Raw genomic sequence first — 24,451 nt, forward strand, 5'->3', positions numbered from 1 at the left:
CTACTAAAAGACGAAAATTTGTCTTTTCGGTCTATCTCATATAGACCAAAGGGCAATAACTCCTGCCCCTTACCTCCCCTTGCCACCGCCAGGTGTCACTAGTTTTTAAGCTTCGCTTGTACTGATAACACGTACATTATACCTCCAAACAATCCAAGCCATCTTAGCGTTAAATTGGACCATCCGAAGTTAAATTTGGATTTATTGTGTTGGACAATCATTCTTATACAGGTTGTATACATTATTTTAACAATTTTTTTCAAAATTGATTGACTTTGTCACCCTTACGGATTTCATTTACTGAAGACCATGTTGTCAATTAAGAGTTAACGCGACACTGACTAATTTCGCTTCCTCCGTTAGTAACGGTTGTGGTATTAGCGAATTAATAACATGCTGAATTGATAATTTGTGCTTTGTTTTCTTTTCTTGTGTCGTTTCAGTAGAAATGTCAACCAAATGCATGAAATGCAAAAAGTTCAAAGCAAAAGAAGACAACCATGACTCTTGTATTGTATGTACGAAGTGTACATCATCTATACCATGCAGTGTGTGTAATACTTGGACAGAGCAAACATGGGCTGATGTAGTCCAGAAGGCAGCAAAAGGGAGGGATAGACGGAATAAGTCGAAGAAAGATAGCATTGACGTCCTTGGTATACATCCGAAGACAACCTCCATTGCGAGCCTTGTGGGGGACGTTGGGGTCCCCCCTCCACCTAAAGTTCGTTGTTTGCAACCGTCAGCCACAGTAACATCAGCGGCAATGGAGGAAAATAATGTTGACAGGGTACAACAGTCCAACATTGAACAGATGCGTCGTTTGGTCCAGGAAACGATGACACAGCTATTGACATCAGGCCAGATATTACCCTTATTTCCCTCGCTCGCTTCCACAGCTTTTTCTGACTCTTTGGGGGAATGTTCCCCCAATTTTAGGCTGCCCAGTGGGCGTAAGTCCCCCTGCATGTCCGAGCATGGCCTTTGGGCCTGTAAGTCAGAACGCATGGGGTTTTTACCGGATCCATCGGATCCATTTCTTTATACAACCTCTATATCACCGGCCATCCAGCTGTCCCAGCATGGGGACCCTATTGCCAAAACGGTCCGACCAAACATGACTTACGGGGATTTTAGTGATAAATCCGTCCGTCAAGCTGTACCGCCGGCAACATACCAATACTATGGCGGAGATTTTAGTGAGAAATCTGTCCGTCCAGCCAGGCCATTAAAGCAGCCGGTATAGCAGGACCGTTGCCAACATTCAGACCGACCACAAGCCAGACAAACCAGCCGGCAGGGCCGGCCGTCCATATGTTCACGGCTTATCCACAAGGGAGAGTTAGTGAGTGTTAAGGATGACAGAATCGCGTCACCTATGCCACCTGGTATGCTCTATCCAGAAATGCAAGCTATTACAGAACACAACTTGGCACACAGTGAGGGGGACGAAACTCCTGCAAATCAGCCGTACACAGATCCAACCATGGAACGGACTGAGTTTGGCTTCAAGGTGGCAGTGGAAGAAATTTATAGGGTGTTGGCAACTTCAGAATGCCCTCCACCTCCTACCGCCACTCAAGACTACAAAGTTAAGACGTCTGTAGATCTTGACGGGGAGGAAGAGACGCCGTCCTTCCGGCTCCTTCCCCAGTCGGCAAAAATTAAGGAGATCAGTGATCGTCTATCAGGACGAATAGGTGATCCAGGGAATGCTAAGGCGTTCTTTTCAGAAAGCCAAGTACCAGCAACGTTCTCGTTATTAACAGGACAGCTCACCATTCCATGGCTAATGCGTTGACTGCTTCTGCCAACTTAGACCTGATACGACGTGACGCATGTCTGCGGTCCAAGTCGCTTAAGCCCCATCATACTCTGGCTTTACGGATGACTCCGTTTGGGTCGCCATTACTCTTTGGAGGAAAAATTGAAGAAGTTCGGAAGCAGGCAGCTCAGGAACTGCCCCTCCAACTCGCCGCCCAACCCTCGCAGGCATTTAGAAAAAATCAGCCCCTGCCACAGCGGAGAAATGACGGACCAGGGACAAGGGATCCTTACAATCAAATGTGCAGTATAGATCCCAACCCAATGCCAGGAGACAACAGTTTAATCAAGCTAGGAGGCAACCATACAGAGGCGGTAAGAAACGAAGTTTCTCCGTCTTCAAGCCTCCTAACTCTAAAAATTGACATACCCTCTCCACCACCCGTGGACAGCCTACCTGTGGGCGGCCGCCTCCTGCAATTTCAGGACCACTGGACCACCTTTTTTCCTCAGAACGATTGGGTGATCCAGGTCATTTCGGAGGGACTTCGGATTTCATTTATCCAACCCCCTCCCGCCCTCCTCTCCCCTCTTCACGGACGTACCGTCCGATCAGGAGAAGAATACCTTTCTACAACAGGAGATACGGTCGCTTATAGAAAAACGGGCGGTGGAGATTGTGAAAAAAAAAACCGCAGTCACCGGGGTTTTATTCCAGGCTGTTTCTTATCCAGAAGACAAAAGGCAAGTTGAGGCCGATCATCGACCTGAGTCGCCTCAACCAATACATTTTACCACCGAAATTCAAGATGGAAACGGCGAGATCAATCCGTCTTTCCATCTGGCGGGACGAGTATGCCGTCAGTCTAGATATGACCGACGCATATTTTCACGTCCCTATCCACCCCGCGTCACACGGAAATTTCTCCGATTCGCTTACCGCGACGCGGTTTATCAGTTCCAGGTCCTACCCTTTGGCCTCAACATCAGCCCTTGGGCTTTTACCAAGGTTATGGATTGCGTCGTCACCCTGTTCCGTTCGACTTCATCTACAGGGATGGCAGTGTACTTGGACGACATCCTCCAGAAACATATGGTAAGTTCTATTCTGCTCAAAGGCAGAAACGATCTTTTAGCACTTTTAGATCATCTAGGCTTTCTCGTGAACTGGGAAAAGTCCGATCTCCGTCCATCCTAGCGTTTTGTCCATCTGGGTATGGGGTTTCTCACCGATCTGAATCTGGTACGGCTTCCTCGCGCTCGTGTAATCCGGATCATCGAACTCGTCGAGTCCGTTTCCAACAGGACGTGGATTTCAGCGAGAGAATTCTTGCAACTCCTTGGATTATTCAATGCGGCGGCGGACTTGATCCCGCTTGGCCGTCTTTTTATGCGTCCCTTACAAATGACGTTACTGGCACAATGGTGCCCCTTTTCAAGTCTCCTCAATCAAACAATAATGATCACGCTCGAGATACGATCGTTCCTGCGTCAGTGGCACAACCCCGGTTGGCTGTCCACGGGGATTCCTCTGGAGATGCCCCAAGCGGAGATAACGGTATGTACCGACGCCAGTACCTACGGTTGGGGTGCCCACCTGTTGCCGGACATCGCTACAGTCAGCGGCACGTGGGAGCCAGGGGAGAGGCCTCTCCACATCAGCCTTTTAGAAATGAGGTCTGTCATCAATGCCTTTCATTTCTGGAAGGATCAACTCTCAGGAAAAACTGTCCTCATTATGTCAGACAACTCTGTGGTGGTGACTTACCTCCTCAAACAAGGGGGCACTAAATCACCAGACCTGTGCATTCTGATCTGGCAGTTTCTACGTTGGTGCGACAACCTCCACATCAACGTACAAATCAGACACATTCCCGGCAGACTCAATGTCTTGGCCGACACTCTATCAAGGAAAGGTCAAGTCATTCACACGGAATGGTCACTCCATCAATCAGTCTTTCTTCGGATTTGCACACTTTGGGGGCGTCCTATGATCGATCTTTTTGCGACAAGGTGGAATCGCAAGTTGTCCACATTCGTCTCTTCGGTTCCAGACCCAGAGGCTTGGGCCGTGGACGCTCTGTCAATCAGCTGGGAGGGGTTGTGGGCATTCGCCTACCCTCCCACGATTTTGGTACCGAAAATAATCCAGAGGTTAAGGGGTCAGAACTGTCGGATGATTCTGATTGCCCCTCTCAGATGGAACAAGTCCTGGGTCACCGATCTACTCGATCTAGCGATAGATCTACCCAGGAAGATTCCAACCAGCCCAAATCTTCTCAAACAACCGCAGTCACGGGTGTTCCACCCCTGCCCGGACCGTCTTCTTCTTCACGCTTAAGGCTCTTGTCTGGGCAGCCTTGCGAGACAAACAATTTAAACCTTCGATTGTGGAGAGAATCTCAAGAGCAAGAAGGCCCTCCACTCTGAAGGCTTACGAGGGAAAGTGGCGTGTTTTCAGGGACTGGTGCCATATCAATAACATCGTCCCTTTGAGTGTCTCAATCCCTCAACTGGCTGACTTTTTTCTCTGGCTTTTCGAGGAGAAACAGTTGGCCCCAATTGCTATCAAAGGCTACCGCTCCATGATATCAGACACATTCCGCCATCATGGTAGATGTGATATTGGGCATAACAAAGATCTATTAGATCTTTTAGCCAATTTTGATTTCAATCGACCAAAATCCCTCACCCTGTTTCCAAAATGGAATCTGTCCTGGGTTTTAACATGGCTCAATTCAGACAAATTTGAACCTTTATCCCACACTTCGTTAAAGCTGATATCATACAAAACATGTTTCTTGATAGCCTTAGCTTCAGCATGCAGGGTGAGCAAGTTACATGCCCTTTCCAGTGACCCGAACTTTCTTCAGTTCAGATCAGATGGTTCGGTGGTCCTCCTGACGCAACCAGGCTTTGTAGCCAAAAATAGGTTACCATCCATTGGCAATCAAAGAATCATCATTCGCTCGCTCTCTTCCATAGATAAGTCAAGAGCAGCAGCCATGCAAGATCCTGTTCATGCACTCAAGCACTATTTAAAACGCACAGAGGCGTGTCAGGACACACGTAAGCGCCTCTTTCTTCCGGTCAAAGCTGGTAAACGGGATATCACCCCTCAAGCCCTTGCTTCATGGCTGAAGTGGGTTATACGCTCAGCGTACTCTGAGGTCTCACAAGATCAGAGTCGCCTCATGAAGATTATGGTTCATGAGATTTTAGCAATCTCGGCGAGCCTGGCATTCGAACGCAATGTTTCGATCCGAGATATAATAGAAGCTGTTGGCTGGCATGCAGAGTCAACCTTCTCCAGTTTTTATCTCAGAGATTTGGCTTCGCAGAGGCAAACCTTGAATCTGGTAGGTCCGGTGTCGGCAGCCCAGATGACCACCAGACCCATTTAAAACAATCAGCACAGCCTATCAGTTTCGCTGGATTCGCCAGTGAAATTTCGTAGGTAAGAATATTTCAATAACTATCTTCTTAACCGTATATAGGGGTAACATATAACGGGACCCTAGGCTGTGTTGCTGATGAAATTAGAACGGGTTATCGTTCAAATGGGGAATCCAGCCATCATTCCCTAGAAGGTACCCGGAGTGGAGGTAGGATGCTCAGCATTCCCTCCCCCTATTATTCTCCTAACATTAATGTGATTGGGGAACGTATTTGAAGGAGAAAGCAAATTTTTTGTAAATTGTGTTTCTCCGAGAATACTTACCTGATCACATTACTTAATAACCCTCCCAACCACCCCGCTATGTGGGCATCCTCGTATAATATATATTGCTCAGCTTAAAAAACTAGTGACATCTGGCGGTGGCAAGGGGAGGTAAGGGGCAAGAGTTATTGCCCTTTGGTCTATATGAGATAGACAGAAAAGACGAATTTTCGTCTTTTAATAGGGCTGGATTCGAGAGGTAGCAGGCTTATATCCCTAACGTTAATGTGATCGGGTAAGTATTCTCGGAGAAACACAATTTACTAAAAATTTGCTTTCACAACTATCAATGAAAAAAGTTTTATGTTTGGTTGTCACTAAATGGCTTAATACTTTCAGACCCATTGTTGCAAATGGTAAGCCTTTATTACATTAAAACCTATTGTTACCAAATGGTAGGCCTTTATTACATTAAAACATTGTTACCAAAGGTAAGCCTTTATTACATTAAAACCTATTGTTACCAAATGGTAAGCCTTTATTACATTAAAACCCATGTTCTGTTCGTGTAATCCTCTCTAAAGTGTGTCTTCAAAATACTAAAGAAATTTTTAAGCAGCACTTGTTGACCTTGCTGCATGTTAATGTTGAATTTTATTTTACGCAGAAAATGCATTTGCTTTCATGATGAGCTACTTTGTGTTAGTTGCAAGATCAAACTTGAAAGGGTGGATTGAAGACACCGCTGCCTCCCAAGTCATCCTACCTATGGGAGAAATATGGTGGTGATAACATGACATCATAGGGCAGAAGTCTTCCAAGTTGTTGTCAATGGTCAGGGCAGAGGAGTTCCAAGATGAACTCAGTAGTCACATGTTTGAGACCAGGGTGAGCCACATGGTAACATGGATATCAACTGTGGTCTACAGCCTGGAAAGGGATGGACTTCACCAGGTTGCAACTGCCCATGATATGCCAGAGATGATTAAATGAACAGAGTTCTGATACTGGATTGGTTGCAGCCAGGGTTACCAATGACCTTGCCATGTGCTGGACACCAGGACAGAGGTGATAAGTATGCTACTGGTGCAACCACCATCAATGTACGGGCAAGATATAGCATCACCATTGGAATGTAGAATGTCAGGACATTAAGACCAGCAGGGAAACTTGAGAAGCTAACCCAGGAGCTAACCCATGAGATGGGGAGATACTGATGACACATCTTGCAGAGATCAACAGATGAAAGACAAGATTTTCTTCAGTGGACATGAGGACAAGCTTGAGCATGAAGTTGAATTTATGGTACATAAGGACATTGTATGTGCAGTCATGGGTTGTTGACCATTGTCTAATAGGATGATTATCATCCACTTGAGGCATCTCCTTTCAACATCACCATCATGATGAAGAAGTGAATGTCTTCTCTGACCAACTTCAAACTCTCTTTTAGCAGATACACAAGAAGGATATTCTAGTTATTCAAATGCCAAAGTAGGAGACAATGCACAAGCAGACAGGCTTGAAGTCTGTGGTCCATACTTTAATGAACTGACCAATGACAGAGGAATGAAGCTCCTGGTCTTTGTCATCTTCAACATCCTAGTGTTAATGAATACCTTGGCGCCTGCAAACCATATAGAAGGTGGACTTGGTACAGTCTAGATGGAAAACATCACAACAAGTTTGATTACATCTTGGTGAGGAAGCACTTCCATTCCTGCATCAACATTGCCAGAACACAGAGCTTCCCAGGAGCTGACACAGGAAGCAACCACGACTTGTTAATGATGATTATCATCAAAATTTGCCTGAGGAAAATCAAAAAGCCAAGACTGGTTAGGATCAGGTTTGAACTTGAAAAACTTCAAGATCCATGCATGGCACAAGCATTTGAGGCATCACAACTCACAATTCTGGGTACTGAAGAAATAAACCTAGACTCCTTAATTGCCACCTCCAACACAGCAGTAATAGGCACGGCCAGCAAGAGCCTTGGCAAACATCGTAGGATAAAGATGCCCTGGGAAACATCAGATATCCTTGACCTCTCTGATATGAGGAAACTGAGGAAGCAAGAGTCCTTGAAGGAGCAGGAAGATTAACAACAGGATTAAGAAGAACTTAAAGAGAGAAGAGAAAAGTTGGCTAGAGGACCAATGTAAGGCAATCAGGAAAAGCCTAAACCAGAATAACAGCACAACTGTATGCTGGTGAAAGACCTCACAACAGAAAAACATTAGAGATTCACCGTGATTCACCAAGGCTGGTAAAAATCTCACAGAGGATCATGAGATTCTTTACAGATGTACAGAATACTGTTCTGAGCTTTACAACCAGGAGACTTCTTGTAACAAGCCCTACTAAACTTCCAACCACCACAACAGAGCTTGACCACGCGATCCTCAGGAAAGAAGTAGAAGCTGCAATAAGTGCACTAAAGGAAAGCAAATCAGCTGGGGTAGATAATATACCAGCAGAACTTGTTCAAGCAGGAGGAACCACCATGAAAGATCCTCAAAATAATCTACAACAAATTCTAGCAAACAGGAGAATGCACTCCCCATGGACCCAGTCTCTGATCATCACTATCCCTTAGAAAGAGAATCTGCAGCTGTGCTAAAACTACCAAACAGCCTCATCAGTAACCCAAAAGAGGTTATGCTTAAGATCATCCTCAACAGAATAAAACCCCAAGCAGAACACATCATTGTTCAAGAACAGGCTGGTTTCAGAGCAGGATGTAGCACTATAGAACAGATCTTCAACCTTAGAATCCTCTGTGGAAAGTATGTGGCATCAACAGGACCTCTGTCATTTCTACATTGACTTCAAGAAGGCTTTGAACAAGGTATGGCATGCAGTCTTGTGGGCCATGACACGGGTGTACAAAATAAATGCAAAACTAATCAGCACCATAGAAAACCTGGATAACAAGGTGCCTAGCGCAGTTCTTGTCAATGGCAACATAGGAAATTGGTTCAGAATGACAGTTGGAGTCAGACAGGGGTGCCTCCTCTCACCGACTCTCTCCAACATCTACTTGGAAAGGATCACGTCCAGTGCTTTGGAAGACCATGAGGGCAGTGTCAGTGATGTTGATCGCTTAGCAGGAGATGAACAACCTTAGTAACCTGTCTCAGCCAAGCATTACTAAGGTATGGGATGGAGATCAGCACTGAAAAGATCAAGCTAATGACAAACAACCCAGGGCCATCACAAAGGGAATAAGAGTGAATGGATGGAATCTGGACACAGTGACAAGCTTCCAGTACCTAGGTGCTAGCGGCTCTGATGAAGATTAAAAACCCAAGGTTCTTTCCAGGATTGTGCAGACAACAGCTGCACTGGCTAGGCTGAATCATATTTGGAATGACAGCAACCTCATGCTTGAGTCCAAGATCAAGCTTATGCACTCCCTCGTCATGTCCATATTCATGTATGCATGTGAGACATGGACCCTAGATAGCAGAACTAGAGTGAAGAATCCATGCCTTAAGATGAGATGTTATTATAGGCGCAATTTTCTCCATTAACTTTGCATTGCCAGAATCATTCAGTATTTTAACATACTGAACTTGCATGCAACTTCATTTTGCACACATAAAGGAACTACTTTCTATTGTAAACAAACAATGGATGCAGATGGCCAGCACTTTTTGTAAACAAATCATGTACACTCACATAGTAGGCAGTTTACATTTTGGTTGATTACATTTGTTTCTGAATGAACTAAAGCAGATGTTTTGTGGACTGCCACATACCAGCTGCTTTGCTATATTCCATGTTAACTTTTTTTCCCAAGGTCATGCAGTATTCCATACGAAAAACTCATTCATATTTTCCCGTACATATGCAGTAACCTATAATTATCAAACGATCCTGAATATCTCAGACCATGTTTGTAACAAGAAGGTGTGAATTAGAATCCAAAGTGCAATTGAATCATATGATCTGCTCACCCCTTTAAAGAAATGCAAACTAAGATGGTATGGCCATGTCTCATGCTTATCTGGCCTCTCAAAGACTGTCCTACAGGGCACAGCGAGAGGAAAGAGAAAATGGGGCAAAGAAAAGAAGAGATGGAAAGATGACATTAAAGAGTCTATTGGCATGGACTTTAAGTCCAAAAGAGCAGTGGAGAACAGGGCAAAATTGTGAGAGATGGTCACAAAGTCATCAGTGGTGCCACTATGACATGCCAGTTTACAGGAGGAATGAAATTGTGTTAGAAAAATTATTTTAGTAGCATTTTGCAAGCTCTGGAGATGAAGTTTAATTTTGTATGTTATGTAAAGGAATCTCTTTAAAATGTAGCACAGCTAATTTCCCATATTAAGTGCCCAGTAGCATCATTCACGCTGATTTTAAAGCCCCTATGCCACTGTGTATGCCGAATTATCAGAATAATACTGAATCTTGAAAGATATTGGTCATAAACATTGTTGGCTCATAATGTGATGAATGTTTATGACCAATATCTTTCAAGATTCAGTATTATTCTGATAATTTGGCATATACGGTGGCATAGGGGCTTTAAAAAAAGCAGACCTGCCTCTCTTTGTTTCCCTCAAATCAATTTCTCCATGTGCAAATGTTGTTATTAGATTAGTCACTGAATTTGTCAAATGTTTCATATCACTATTTTTGAAGCACTCCTGAAAAAGAATGAAATTAGAAGTGACTTTGGGGACTGAATTAAAAGGTGGCATCTGAACATCGTTTAAAGGAGACTAGAAATCAACATTTTCCTTTTACATATGTAATTCTCTACAGATTTTAATTCGACTACAATGTTTATAAATGAAATATCGTAAGCGGGTAGTGATTATATTGCGTGGAAGATACCACGATTCCGTAAATTGCAGAGTTTTGATGAGATGACAGATCACGTGGTACTGTGACGCTATACTAGCCAGTCCTCGAATACAAACATAAACATTGGCGAGCGAGGCAGACAGGAGACCACATTTGGGTTGCACATTCAAAAGTTGAATCTGCAGTCTGATATAATAGTTAATGTACTGTACTGGTAAGTGCTAAAAGAAATTTGTTAGGCACAGGCCCCGGGCTGGTGACTTAAATAATCTAAAGTCCTGAATGAAATTCCACAAGCCCGGACAGTTCATACCCGTCAACTCTCAAGCCGGGCGAAAAACCTCCCGATTTTGGGGGTATTTCCTCTTCTACCTCCCGATCTCGTAATATCTCTCAATTTTGCACAGCGAAGTCCCAGTTATTACATTATGCCTGTCAGTTTTCATTTGTCAGAAGCAAAAAACCCAACCCCAAACCATTTTTAAATATAACATATGCAATCCACAGTCTAAACTGCCACACTGCAGACATCGTAGCCTTATGACTGAAAAACTGTTAAAGCTATGTTAAAAATTCAAATCACATGCACACACGTCTAAACCGGCACTGGACGAAATAATTAATATCATACAACAGTTTTTTTTTTCTTTTTTTCTTCTTCAGTAAATAGAACGTGAAGATTAAACATTATTCAAGTAAATTTCAGATTTTTTAAACAACTACAACAGTACTATAGTATTAAAAAAAATTAGAAGAATAAAATTGTCACCAATTAGCTTAAATGAATGATCACTTTGAAATTTTCTCTGCAAACAAAATCGCATCTCCATTTCTGCCAAAGAAACTCGGCCAGTTAACACCTGACATTCCTCTACCGTATATGAAAAGTTTAATTATCATGATTAAATTGCAAGGAATAAAACAAAATATACCATGCAGTATATGTGGCCCTAAAGAACTAATTCTGAATAAATATTTTATTCAGCAAACAGTGTTACATGCATTAAGACTTAAACCTAAGGAAATAAGGTGGGGCATAAAACGTGAGAAAAACAGTTGCCACAAGTACGGTAACTTGTGACTGCAGATTTGAACTGTTAAAATTAAGTCCATGGCATCGTAAGTAACAACAAAATAAGCATCATTTATTTGGTCATCATTTGCTGGTGCTTACGCATACACACACTGTCGAACATGGTTTCTCTGAAGCATGTCCGAAGGGAAGTCTTTTTCACAAGATCAATGCAAGGATAAGAATTATGTTCATTAGTCACACCGGCTTTATCGTTTGCATACTTAAATCAAAACTTTAGCTATTTTGCAATTTAGCCAGAACTGACCAGAATATGCAAAAGGGGCTTGTCATGGGGGAATAATAAGGTGTATCACAGGGAGAAAAGGCACGTCAAATGGGCGATCGCACATTGGGGCAAGGGGGGGGTCAGTAGTCACCCCCCCCTTCTATTGTCAGACAGTTCATGTGAAACTTTGACCTCTTTTTTTTTAATCGCTGCTTTTTAAACTGCCCAAGGAATAGTTTTATATCAGTTCCAATTATTACAGATTACCTTTTATGCATGCTACATGTATACAATGCATTTTTTAAAAAAAATTTTAATTTTTATAAGATTACTGAATATTGTGTTTTCTCGAAACACGACGGGTTTAGAATCTTATTTTTAGAAAAGTTTGCATTTGATTAAAATCAAATCTAAATTTCACCTAGGACAGTGGTGATTTGATTTAGATTGTGCCGTGTTAAGGCATGTATGTCAACATCTTGAAAATACATTTATTCATTTCACCAGCGCAATCAAAGTTTCCTCAGGCAAACAATTTTTGTTTTGACAAGCCTGACGGGCACCTCACTTTGAATACAGGATGGGCCGGAACTAAAACCAGAAGGGGCCCAGGGTGTCGGGCTATCAGATTTGTTTTTAGCACTGCTGTTTTTAGATAAAAGATGTGTGGATTGATTGTTACATTTTGTTGTCACTTACTCGTCCTTCTGCCTATTTTCGTAACTCACACATTTAACACTTTTCCCAGGATTTAAAATGTCCAAAGGTATGTCTGGAACAGCGCAAACTTTTAGTCTAGGCCTAGCATTTGTGTATCTTTGAGCTGCTATTTTTTCATGATCCCTCTCGTAACATTCCTTTGAGAAATGTAACGAGCACATAGTGCTGTATGGTGTTGCTTTGAAATCGACTCGTTTGTAATAATGTACCCATTCTTTCATTATGCCTTTATCTTTTGGAAAAGAATTTTTTTTATGTCAACAGGCTTTTCTTAATGTTCTATTACACCCGTAAGCAACGCAAAATGGTATTGTCTTTTACTCTGGCTACTCCCACTTGGGCTGCTGGAGTCACTACTATGACGTCACATCCCGAAAGTAACCGAATAGGTGTGGAAATTTTGCATACGAGGTCACGGAAATTCAGCTCCTAGAAGATAGGCCAATATTTAAATATTGGCATTACGGTCGCAGATGATACTTCAGAATAAGGTTTTCTGCTATAGTACTTTTGTTATTATTCTTTATTTCCATTGGTTTCTGGTCTCCTTTAAACATAACATCTTATTTTAAATAAAGTTAATGTAGATAATTTTTTATCAAATCATTCCCTTCCTTCCAAACTTTAGTTAGATTGGAAGAATGGTGAAATTTATGAGAAATGGTGGCATAGGGGCTTTAAATCCAAGCTAAAACTGAATGATTCTAGGTTTTATCAAGCTAATGATAACAGCCTAGATGGTGGTGTAACACATGTAATGAATTTAATTCTACAAAGATATTTTCTTGCTCGAGTCTAGCAATTGCAAAAAATATAATAGATACAAGAAAGAAACTCCTACCCATTACCTCCCTTGATCACCTCTAGCTGGATAGTTTTTTTTTCCATAGTTTTATCATTTGCTGGATATAAGATTGTATCCTGTGCCTCTCAAACCCAAGTAATATTGCCAGGGTTTTCAGTTGTCCATCAATAAAGCTGATATAGAATTGAGTACTAAAACTGTATGGTTTTAAAATAAATAATAGAAATGAGTGAAAAGCAACAAGCTTTGTGAAGTTCAACAAATAATTTATTTCCCAAGAATACAAAGTGAAAATAAAAAGAGAACATAAGAGCATTGTGAATCAAATCCTAAAGTCATCCTAGTCTTACAGACACAAGTCATAATAATAAAAAATCTTAATAAACTTTAGTAGATATTCAAAAAATTAAAATCCAGTGCTGGAAGTGTTGATGTGTCTGTGGTGCAATGTATCATGGTGTTGTACCAACAGTGTTTTGTTGAAACAGTAATATAATTCCAGGTCTGAATGCACTATAAATCCCAGTAAATGTATGTGTCCAAGAATCTTATTTTTATGAGCACTCTGTATTTCCAGAGAAAAATCAATTGAATAATTGAAGAAATAAACTCCAGCCCAAATGAAATTGCAGACACAACAATAATACAAATTTATTCTGCTAGATCTTAAAGCACGAAATGACTAATTTTCAATAAACAAGATTTATATTTTAAACTAATACATAAAAGGAGACCCCAGATAAGGGTCAAAAGTACATTGTTCTAGAAAGATTTTGGTAATAATTAGAAAGTCCCTCACCGAAATCACAATAAAACATGACATTTGTGACGTAAGGAAAAATACAATGTCCTTGACTTAAGATAATGATCCCCACTGAGAAAAATAAAATAAAAATTCTTTACCAAAACTATCACTGATTTTGGACAAGGTCAGCAACTAGATGGAATGTTTCATTACCCACAGCTTATATTGAAAAAACATATACCCCAACTAACAAACAATGCAAATTAAACATACATAATATGATTTTAAAGGTATACCTCTTGTATGCCTTTAAGTTGCACAATAGAGATTATCAGCCTCACAATCTCCCCATCCCCTGGTACTAAAAATCTGAAAATGAGATACAACTGCAAAATGATTCTGACAGCCACTCTATGATGTGACAAGTCTTGGGTGAATGATGTGATGTGATTTGGATTTTTAACGTGGCTTTAACAATTGATGTCCCACCCAGTCACATTATCCTGACACCAGGCCAACCAGTCCTAACACTAACTCTTAATGCTAAGCGCCAAGCGAGGCAGCTGTTAGTACCATTTTAATATGTCTTTGGTATGATTTGGCCTCCCCATGACCTCCCACATGTGAGGCAGACGCTCTAACCACTAGGCCACCAGAGCGGTTGTGGGTGAATGACCTGCTTGATCTAGCATTAGGTGTTCCCAGGAAAATCTTCCCTACCATTTCTGAGATGTTATGTGCTCAAACAAATATATTTCTCCATTAATATATATAAGGTGACATCACTATCAGACCTTCCCACAAGCCTTAGCGATGTATCACTCAAGCTAAATCTGAGTAAACCATTGCTACCTAGAGATGATCAGGATAGGTAATGGGTAGGTGTCAGGATAGGTAATGGGTAAGAATTTCATAATTTTCTCTATGTTATATATCAATAAAAAGGACAAAAGTTTCTACTTTCTTTCATATGTTAATGTGGTCTGTTAAGTATTCATGAACAAACATAATTAATAAAAAGGTTGCTGTTAATTAAGACAAACAGATTAAATGAAAAATTAAATAGAAAATGAGCATTAGAGAGCAAAATTCAGTATTTTATTTTTTTAAGAACAGTATTATGATAAAGCAAAACAAATTTCTCATCTATAAAGATCTGTATGCTTTGGATGGTTCGTGCAAGACTGGGAAAGGACTGAGCTTAGTTTTTAATGAAATTAGACCCGACATTACAGATATTATTCTTGACAAACTCGGAAATAGAAAATCTTAAAAACAATAACACCTTTTATAATTCCTTATAAGGAGTAAGGTTATCAACCATTGATACTTTTCATTAAAAGAGAAGACAATGATGTTCATGTGTATCAGTTTTAATTAGATTCAACAAATTTCTTTTTCACAAATGATATAAAAAACCATCACATAAGTCCATCAAAAAGCTACCATGTGAATTGAAAAATATAAGTAAGCCCTGCAATTTTATATACAGTAGTCCACTCTTGAACAGCTCCTCTGACCAGTGGTTTACCCGCTTCTTACGGCCAGATTACCTTGGCACCGATGAGTACTCCTTAAGAACGGTCCACCACTCTAACACAAACAGTGGCCAGCATATTAGTACAAAAATGGAAAATGTTCCATCACAATTGGCCACTTTTTTTCTTCAAATGTATTTGGAACCAAAAATTTACATTGTGACATAAGGTAAGTAATCAGATTATCTCTATATCGTCATTACATGCTTCCCAATGTCAATTTTCCATTACTGAAAGAAGTGTTGACTAAGGTACATGTAACACTAAGATTAATATTATTTAATTGTCTATAAAAGCCGACATTTACAGGAAATGGGCTCAACAATGTTAGAGTTTTAGGCTTCACACATCTGTCAATTTCTTCACTTTGATAATTACAACCAGACGTTATTGTCAAGATCATAACAGGGTCAGCAGAGGCTAAAAATAGATTTTGTGCATTTACACACACACAGTGAAATTAACCTTGAACAAATCGGGGTACCAGACAAAGACCGAAAAATCGTGACAACACATTTATCGCTTCCTTTACAAAGAAGAAATTTTGTCCACTCTACAAAAGTTTCGTCTGCATAATTAAATCGTATGCAGTTAGCAATATCCAAATAAACCGTTACCAAACATTAACGTCATCACGTAAATGGAGAAAATTTTATGTAGAAAAGACTCAAATAAAGCAATTTTATGTTGAAAAGACTCGAATAAACAACACTGTAACCAATAAGGAGGTTATTCAGCAGCAGTGGGAAAATGGAGCAAATGGAAAGAGAATTATGTATATACCAAGATTTAAATTTTTTTTTATAACGGTTTTGCAATGTGCATGACAACAATATCCGCTAACATATTAAGCTTACATCAAGTATAATAAATATTAATGTATATTCAGTTGAAATAGTCTATTATTATAACAAGAAGAACCTTTTAATAATTAATGTTACTTTTAAGTGAATATATTAAATGCTTTGAAGTATGTAGCTTTCTTACTACTTACACTGCATATACTTCTCACAAAAAATTTGCCCCCCTCTGGAAAGGCCACCCGTCTTATAAGGCCACTTTCTCAGTGCAGAAGGGATGGCAGTATAAGAGGGGGACCAATGTAGATGAATTTCAATCAAAATTACTATTTTTATGTCCATACTCGATATTTTTAGTTAATTGAATTGTATATATTTTTAGTTAAAAAAATGGAGAAAAGAATCAAATAAATGGAGTCAAACTGTTACATCTTTGTGAATAGGGCAGGTTCAGATTTGGATAAACTGATAAAATTATACCAGAAATCAAACAAAACTTTTCAAAACCTCAAAGGATTATTTCGTTTTACAGAGCACATCAGTCCACCTATTTCTTTCACTTTAGCCTCAATGTCTGTTGCAAGCTTTTTAGGAGCTTCTTCCATTTAGCATCTTGAGGCATTTGACTTGATTACATATTTATGAGACTAAGTTTATCTGCAGTATCATAAAGTGACTATGTCCTTTTCAACTAATTCATCATTCTCTTCTTTTTTAATTGTTCTTTTTCCTCTTCTGCTGCCATCTCCCTCCAGATGGGCCCTGTTTTTGCTGCCGTAAGTATGCCACTAGTAACTGTCATATTCCCAAGTCTTCCAGTATTATTAAGATGGTCATACATAGACCTCTTCCAATACTATTTAGAAGTCATACATAGATCTCTTCCAATACTATTTAGATGGTCATACATAGACCTTTTCCAATACTATTTAGATGGTCATACATAGACCTTTTCCAATACTATTTAGATGGTCATACATAGACCTCTTCCAATACTATTTAGATGGTCATACATAGACCTTTTCCAATACTATTTAGATGGTCATACATAGACCTTTTCCAATACTATTTAGATGGTCATACATAGACCTTTTCCAATACTATTTAGATGGTCATACATAGACCTCTTCCAATACTATTTAGATGGTCATACATAAATCTCTTAGCAACACAACTCTTCTCCTGCATGTTGGTTGTCATTGTCTCTTTATTTGCTCTAAAACCCTTTTCAACCTGAGCTTGACCATAAGAAAGCAACAAGACCATTTTGATGACTGACCAGAGATTAGCACATGGTTACTTGCTGAAACCATCTAAAATGTTCTTCTTCTAACCACACATCGTTAAACATTGTTTTATAGTCTGGCATTTTAAATCCTTGTAAAAAAAATATTCCGGATGATAAAACATTTAGTCTTGCCACTGTAAATGGTACAAATCAAACTATGAGAATAAAGAAACTTATAGTGCAGAAAGAAGAAATTGATGACAGTACAAATGATAGGCAGATGACATGAAACAGCATCAAAATAAAAGATGCGTTTGTGTGTGTTTGACACTAGTCACAGAGTTTTGAAGGTTGACAAATTAAACCTGTCTAAGGAATACAAAACATGATCTGCATCCATATATGTCACATAACAATAATGATGCAATTATTGCTAAACATAGCAATGATGACAACAAAATAATAGGTATAAAAAAGAAATGCCGTGAAAGCCCATAAAAAAGGTACCACAATATCACATTAAGCCATGTAAATAAAAGAAAATTAATTTGTTTAATTTGATAAATCAAAAATGAAGCTGGAGAGATTCAAAATTTCCTTTGTAAAGATAAATGGCAACATTTTGAATTCTCCACTCTTTATTTGCTAATATGCTGACTTATTTCTTAGCAGTTAATTTCTTATCAGTTTTATTCGTGCAAATGTAGATAAAAAGTTTTTGAGATTCATTACTCACCATAGATAAAATGAAAAGAAAAGCATGGAGAGGAAAATTGCAGTTCCCTTTTCTTTTCATCCCTTTATTTTATTTTCTCCCCTATTTTTGGCCTAAATAGATCTATACAATATATTAATTACTGCAACCTCTGAAAGAAGCTTCAGTAAGTTTTATACTGCAGGTCTCATTTTGAATGACTAGAAGAGATGCCTTTGGAAGTTGACAAAATGATACTGACTGAAAGGAATGTACTTCCTTGAATGTAATGAGTTGGTTTTTATTCAAAACCAATGCAAACATTCTTAATATAAGTAGGATCCGATACATTGATAACCTACTTACAAGAACTATCTGTAAACAAAGGCCAAGTTTCATGTGTAAATTTTATAAGTATAGTGTATAAAGACTACCTGCCCATAGAAACCACTTTTAGAAAGTCCCCTAACTGTTCATTGTAACAGCACAGGTTGAAGCACTATTCAGACAAGCTAGGTTACTGCAGGTACAATATCAGTCAACCATTGATACTGTATATGTAAACCTACACAAGCTAGGTTGCTGCAGTACAATCTCAGTCTACCATTGATACTGTCCATGTAAACCTACCCAAGCTAGGTTACTGCAGGTACAATCTCAGTCTACCATTGATACTGTACATGTAAACCTACACAAGCTAGGTTACTGCAGGTACAATATCAGTCTACCATTGATACTGTACATGTAAACCTACACAAGCTAGGTTACTGCAGGTACAATCTCAGTCTACCATTGATACTGTATGTGTAAACCTACCCAAGCTAGGTTACTGCAGGTACAATCTCAGTCTACCATTGATACTGTACATGTAAACCTACACAAGCTAGGTTACTGCAGGTAAAATCTCAGCCTACCATTGATACTGTACATGTAAACCTACCCAAGCTAGGTTATTGCAGGTACAATCTCAGTCTACCATTGATACTGTACATGTAAACCCATGAAAATATTTATTCATCTATTCTGTTAACACTGTACTTAATTGTTTACATGCACTATTAGGCAAAGAAAATATATGTGTGTTTATGATCAGCTGACTGTCTCTGTCTTTTGATGCCAACCATAGCAATATTTTTCACCAAGGTACCCCCCAACCCCCCAGCCTTTACCTACCCTAATTTTAAAACCAGTGCAAAAGGAAAATACATATTTTTGGGCCTTAAACACATCTTTTGGTGGCCTTAAACACATCTTCTTGGTCCAATAAATCATAAAAAGGAACATTTTAATTGTAAATATTTACTGCAATTCCATAAAAAATATACCCTAGTAAAAATATCTATTTAATTGGTACACATGGTTTCATGGTATACTTTTCTAACTACACTTATCATCAAGAACAATATTTCTGACATATCTTAAGTACATCTTGTTTGATCTTGTTATACTCTGTTTCCTCTAATACTGCTTGATCTCTTATAGTCTGCTCTATATTTTCCTCATCTAGGCCCTCAAACATCTCTTCAACTGTAAAGAAAGGAGGAAATGCACAGGAAATCATGGACTGTGTCATTTGAAAAGTAGAGTAACTAAATGAGAAGTGCTTGATAAAAATGTGTTTAGTCTTCCATATTTTGTGTTTGCTTGTTTTGATATTTGCTGCATTTATATTTATGTTGCTGTGATGATGTAGGAAAAAATAATCATTTTCAAAAATTACAAAAATTATATGCTGCAAGTACAAACCTATGATATAAGGCAAATTCCATTTCAAAATGTCTTGGGGTTTACTTATTTCTTGCATTAAATGGAAAAGAATTATAATAAACTGGGCTTGAATGAACAATGCAACTAAAAAAATATTTTCCTAACTTATTACTAAATTTTTATTTTAAATACAGTTGAACCTGTCTTGACAGACCACCCATTCTGCAAATAAAACAGTCTCTCAGGACAAGTGACCACTTACCAGAAGTCATCACACTATAACACATATGATTATGCATTGAGAATCTGGTCTCTCAGTACAGGTGGGTTCAGATATTTTTTTCAAGAGAGTTTTTCCTGTATGCATTTTACAGAAAAATAAGTGATCAGTATTTGAAGTATCAAATTAATTCTCTTCTGCAGGACCCCTTTTGTATGCCAAGTCCCAAATTGTTGGTCAAATTTCTATGATAAATTATGTGTGGCAGCTGGCTTGAACAAATCATAATCTTAACTGTATGATGTAACTCATTGAGACAGAAACACCTAGTACTCAGTTACACACAAATCTGGTTTGGAAACTGGGTCAGTTGATGTCTGGGAGATTAAGTTCTCTATATTCTAGAAATCTGTATTCTAATAATAATAGATACATTTTTGATGTGGTTCCCTAGGTTCTGGGTCAATCAAGTTAAAGATAATTCTCTGGATATCTCAATAAATCTATTGGGCAAAAGCAGCAATTTCATCTGTAAATAGTAGGAACTATTAAGCAGTTTTATTGTGCTGATGGACTTAATTTTTTATCATTAGTTATCTTAACACTAATCCTATAAAAGAAATAAACAACATAAGAGAAAGGATGATGACTATCAACTTAAATCTAACATGTTTTATTTACTGATATATATATATATATATATATATATATATATATATATATATATATATATATATATATATATATATATATATATATGGGGCCCCGAGTGGCCGAGTGGTCTAAAGCGCTGTTCATTACGGATCACTGCCATCTCACCTCTGTCTGCGGCGGTTCGAGTCTAAGATTCAGCCAATGTGGGCATGTGAGAAAGCCTGCCAGTAGCTTCTCGTGGGTCGGTGGTTCTTTCCGGGGTTTTCCGGGTTCTTCCTCCACCATTAATACTGGCCGCCATGTATAGCCTATCGTGCTGAAAAATGGCGTTAAACCCCACAACAACAACAACAAAAAATATATATAATATGTATACTGGAGTGGATTACCCTGCACTAACTATGTGGTCTTCAGTGATTTATATCCATTAGAATAAGAGCAGACAATTCTTCATATACATATAGATGTATAATTCTAGTTTTGATTCAAAGTTAGATAACCAATTAATGAATATTAATTATCTGAGGGTCAACATCACTTGTGAATCATTACTTTTCATAAGAAAGTTTTAATTAACTTACTTTTGATAGGCAGATGCCCTGATAATTCTGCTACAGCTACATTAAAGGCTGCCTCCTCCTTGGTACCTTCAAATGAAAAAATCAAAGTTCAACTTCCTGGCTGTTGGAAAATCATCAAGCTTTTCAAAAGCTGACCATGATAAATTTTAGTTAGTGTGATGCAAGTCAAAGATGCTCATTGCAGATCCGCCATAAAGAAAATTCAGTCCATCAAAGTTAATAAAAATTTGACCAGATGTAAAAATTTTACCAGACTTGTAAAAATGCAGCTACATTTTAATCTGATCAAAGCTGAACAAAAATTTATTTGAAACTGAAAATATGTTAAAGAATAATACTTTCGCCTTGAAATTTTTTTGTTACATTGCAGTAATGAAATCATAAGATGAATGAGATATCACAGCTTTATTAATTAATGGCAAACTCCATAACATCTGTCTAGGTGTGAAAATCTTGTTAGGGCCTCTTCAAGGACAAAAGTCTCTCAAAGGTACTAATAACCAACTGGACAAAAAAGAATTTCTAGGTATTCAAGATAATACCATTTCTTCCTGTTAATTGCTGAGTGCTGAAACTGTCTATGATATTTGTCGATTAGATGCTATGGTGGAAATATTGGATGTCAGCTTGGCACCATTTTCATTTAGGACCAACCGATTATCATAAGAAGTCTTTTCATGGTGGCCTAGTGGTTAGAGCATCCGCCTCAGATGCAGGAGGTCTTGAGTTCAAACCCCTGTCAAGTCATATCAAAGACTTATAAAAATGGTACTAACAGCTACCTTGCTAGGCACACATCATTAAGAGGTTAGTGTTAGGACTGGTTGGCCTGGAGTCAGGATAATATAACTGAATGGGACATCACTATAAACTGCCTCACTGCGATATGACTGAAATATTGTTGAAGCTGTTAAAAATCCAAAACACACACACACATCCACTTTCATTAAAGCACAAAACTGACATGACCAGTCATTTTCAAGATGACCATTGTGGTGGCCATACTGACAGTCACATCATCACAATTTTCATTTATGACCAACTAGACATCAAATGAAGTCTTTCAGTGAAAACCTAATGCTATGATCATTCATTCAGGAGAAGTAGGGATGAGATTTTAAAGATATCAATGTGGCAGCCATAATGGATGTCTGTTAGGCATCATTTTCATTTAGGACCAATTAGACATCTTAAAAGTCTTTTAGTGAAAGCCTCTTGTTGATATGATCGTCCATCCAGAAAAAGTAGCAATAAGATTTTTTAAATGCCTAGTGAATAGTTTAACATTAGCTCCAATCAGGACTTTTACCATCTTTACATGCTACATGTTACAGGCATATACTGAAGTGAATATTACTGGAAATTATGCTTTTCAAGACAGGACTGTGTCAATGGGTTTGGGAGTAAATAAAATCGTGTTTATAGCATGACATACTGTGTTATGGCAGATATGATATGCTGGCCAAATGCTGCATCAGAATGGTGGCTGCCTACAGGGAGTACTTTTGTCTAACAACTTGTACATGCCAAGAACACAGCCTTGTAGAGGAGGTGACTGCTGGTGTGGGTAGGTGGCTGGGGGCCAAATAAGATGGGGACCACAAAATGTGTGACTCTTGATATAAGCATATATCTGACATCTGATAAAAATCAGATCAGAAATATAATGCAGCCAATCAGATGCAAAATTACCTCCTTAATATGTACAGATCTCACTCATATCGAATCCATCCAAGATCTTGATGACATAAGCCCATTTTTAAGTTGATCAAAATCAGATCAGAAATGTGGCTTCCAAAGAGGTCACAAACTCGGCCAATCAGCTGCAATGTTGGCTGATTAGTATGCAAGGATATTGCTCAATACTGAACACTTCCAAGATTTTATCAATATAAACATATATTCTGAATTTGATCAAAATCAGACATGAAATATGGCCTCCAGAGTTGTAACAAGGTTAACTAATCAGATGCTAGATCACCTAATTCATATGCATGGATCTCAATGTCAAACAACTTGCCCATGATTCTGATGATTTAAACAAACATTCCAAGTTTGACTGAAATTAGATTAGAAACATGGACTCCAGAGCGGTAACAAACCACAGTTGATGGACAGACACATGACTCACAATGAAAGCAGGGCTATACCAAAAGCTCACTTGACTGAGCTAAAATGTATTAATACAATATTAAATAAAGAAGACTTTACAATGAATGGGCAGCCATGAGGAATACAGGTGTGCAACACTTCCACCTAAAATTTAATAAATGGTTTATAACAAAATCAATTTAGAATTGGAAAAAATTAATTCACAATCAAGAAGACAGAGAATTATGAAATAAGTGAGAATTACAAAAATTCTTCAACAGTTTAAACTGTGACAAGGATTATAATGACACAGGTAATTGGGTTTGAGACAAATTTATTTACAACTTGAATGTCAACAATGGTCTTGATGCATATTCCATCAGAAAACAAGATAATATCTGCAACAGTTGCTATAGGGGAATATAGGGCAACAGCTGCTATATGGGGAATATAGGGAAACAGTTGCGATAGGGGAATATAGAACAACAGTTACTATAGGGGAATATAGGGCAACAGTTGCTATTGGGGAATACAGGGCAACAGTTGCTATAGAGGAACATAGGGCAACAGTTGCTATAGGGGAATATAGGGCAACAGATGCTATAGAGGAATATAGGGCAACAGTTGCTATAGGGAAATATCCTATGCCAAATAATAAAGATTAAAGTATGTTATTTTTTACAGCTTCATCAGTTTTTAACCTGTAAAACATCTTCTATTGCCTGCTTACCTATAAACTTTTTCCTTGGAAACAAAAGAAACCTGATGGTTCTCAGAGTGCTGTCTCTTGGCTCTCCAAAGACTGTGCCTCTTGTTAAGAATAAGTTATGAGCAATCTCATTTTGCTGGAAGTACTGTACTATGTTGATGATGACACTTAAAACAGAAATGAAACAAATTAGTATAATAGTTATTCTCATCACCATATAAGATATTGTACAACACCTCCCAATAAGCAGTGCTTTCACATTTTGATGATAGAGTATTGCACATCATGACCCAATAAGCAGTGCTTTCACATTTTGATAATAAGATATTGTACAGTATCATCCAATAAGCATTCACATTTTGTGAAAATGTTTGAATTATACTATAGGAAGTAAATATAACCAGCAGGGAGAATA

At 38.6% G+C, this 24,451-nt stretch overlaps 1 protein-coding gene across 5 annotated transcripts in view; it reads right to left on the reverse strand.

Annotated features, from left to right (window-relative positions):
- Nucleotides 1–13,314: 13,314 nt before the first annotated feature.
- Nucleotides 13,315–24,451, reverse strand: part of LOC149808312 (GDP-D-glucose phosphorylase 1-like) — an 81,125-nt gene continuing 69,988 nt past the window's right edge. For all 5 annotated transcript variants that reach the window (XM_089975857.1, XM_089975860.1, XM_089975859.1 and 2 more), the window contains exons 9-11: nt 24,058–24,203; nt 21,237–21,302; nt 13,315–19,601 (exon numbers count right to left, since the gene is read on the reverse strand). In XM_089975857.1, the coding sequence (XP_089831983.1) occupies nt 19,468–19,601; nt 21,237–21,302; nt 24,058–24,203 (346 nt within the window). In that variant the 3' untranslated portion in view covers nt 13,315–19,467. The remainder of the gene's footprint in view (nt 19,602–21,236; nt 21,303–24,057; nt 24,204–24,451) is intronic.

This window comes from Sinohyriopsis cumingii, chromosome 1, assembly GCF_028554795.1.
Source record: "Sinohyriopsis cumingii isolate HCF-2022 chromosome 1, ASM2855479v2, whole genome shotgun sequence".
In the NCBI taxonomy this organism is placed as follows: Eukaryota; Metazoa; Mollusca; class Bivalvia; order Unionida; family Unionidae; genus Sinohyriopsis; species Sinohyriopsis cumingii.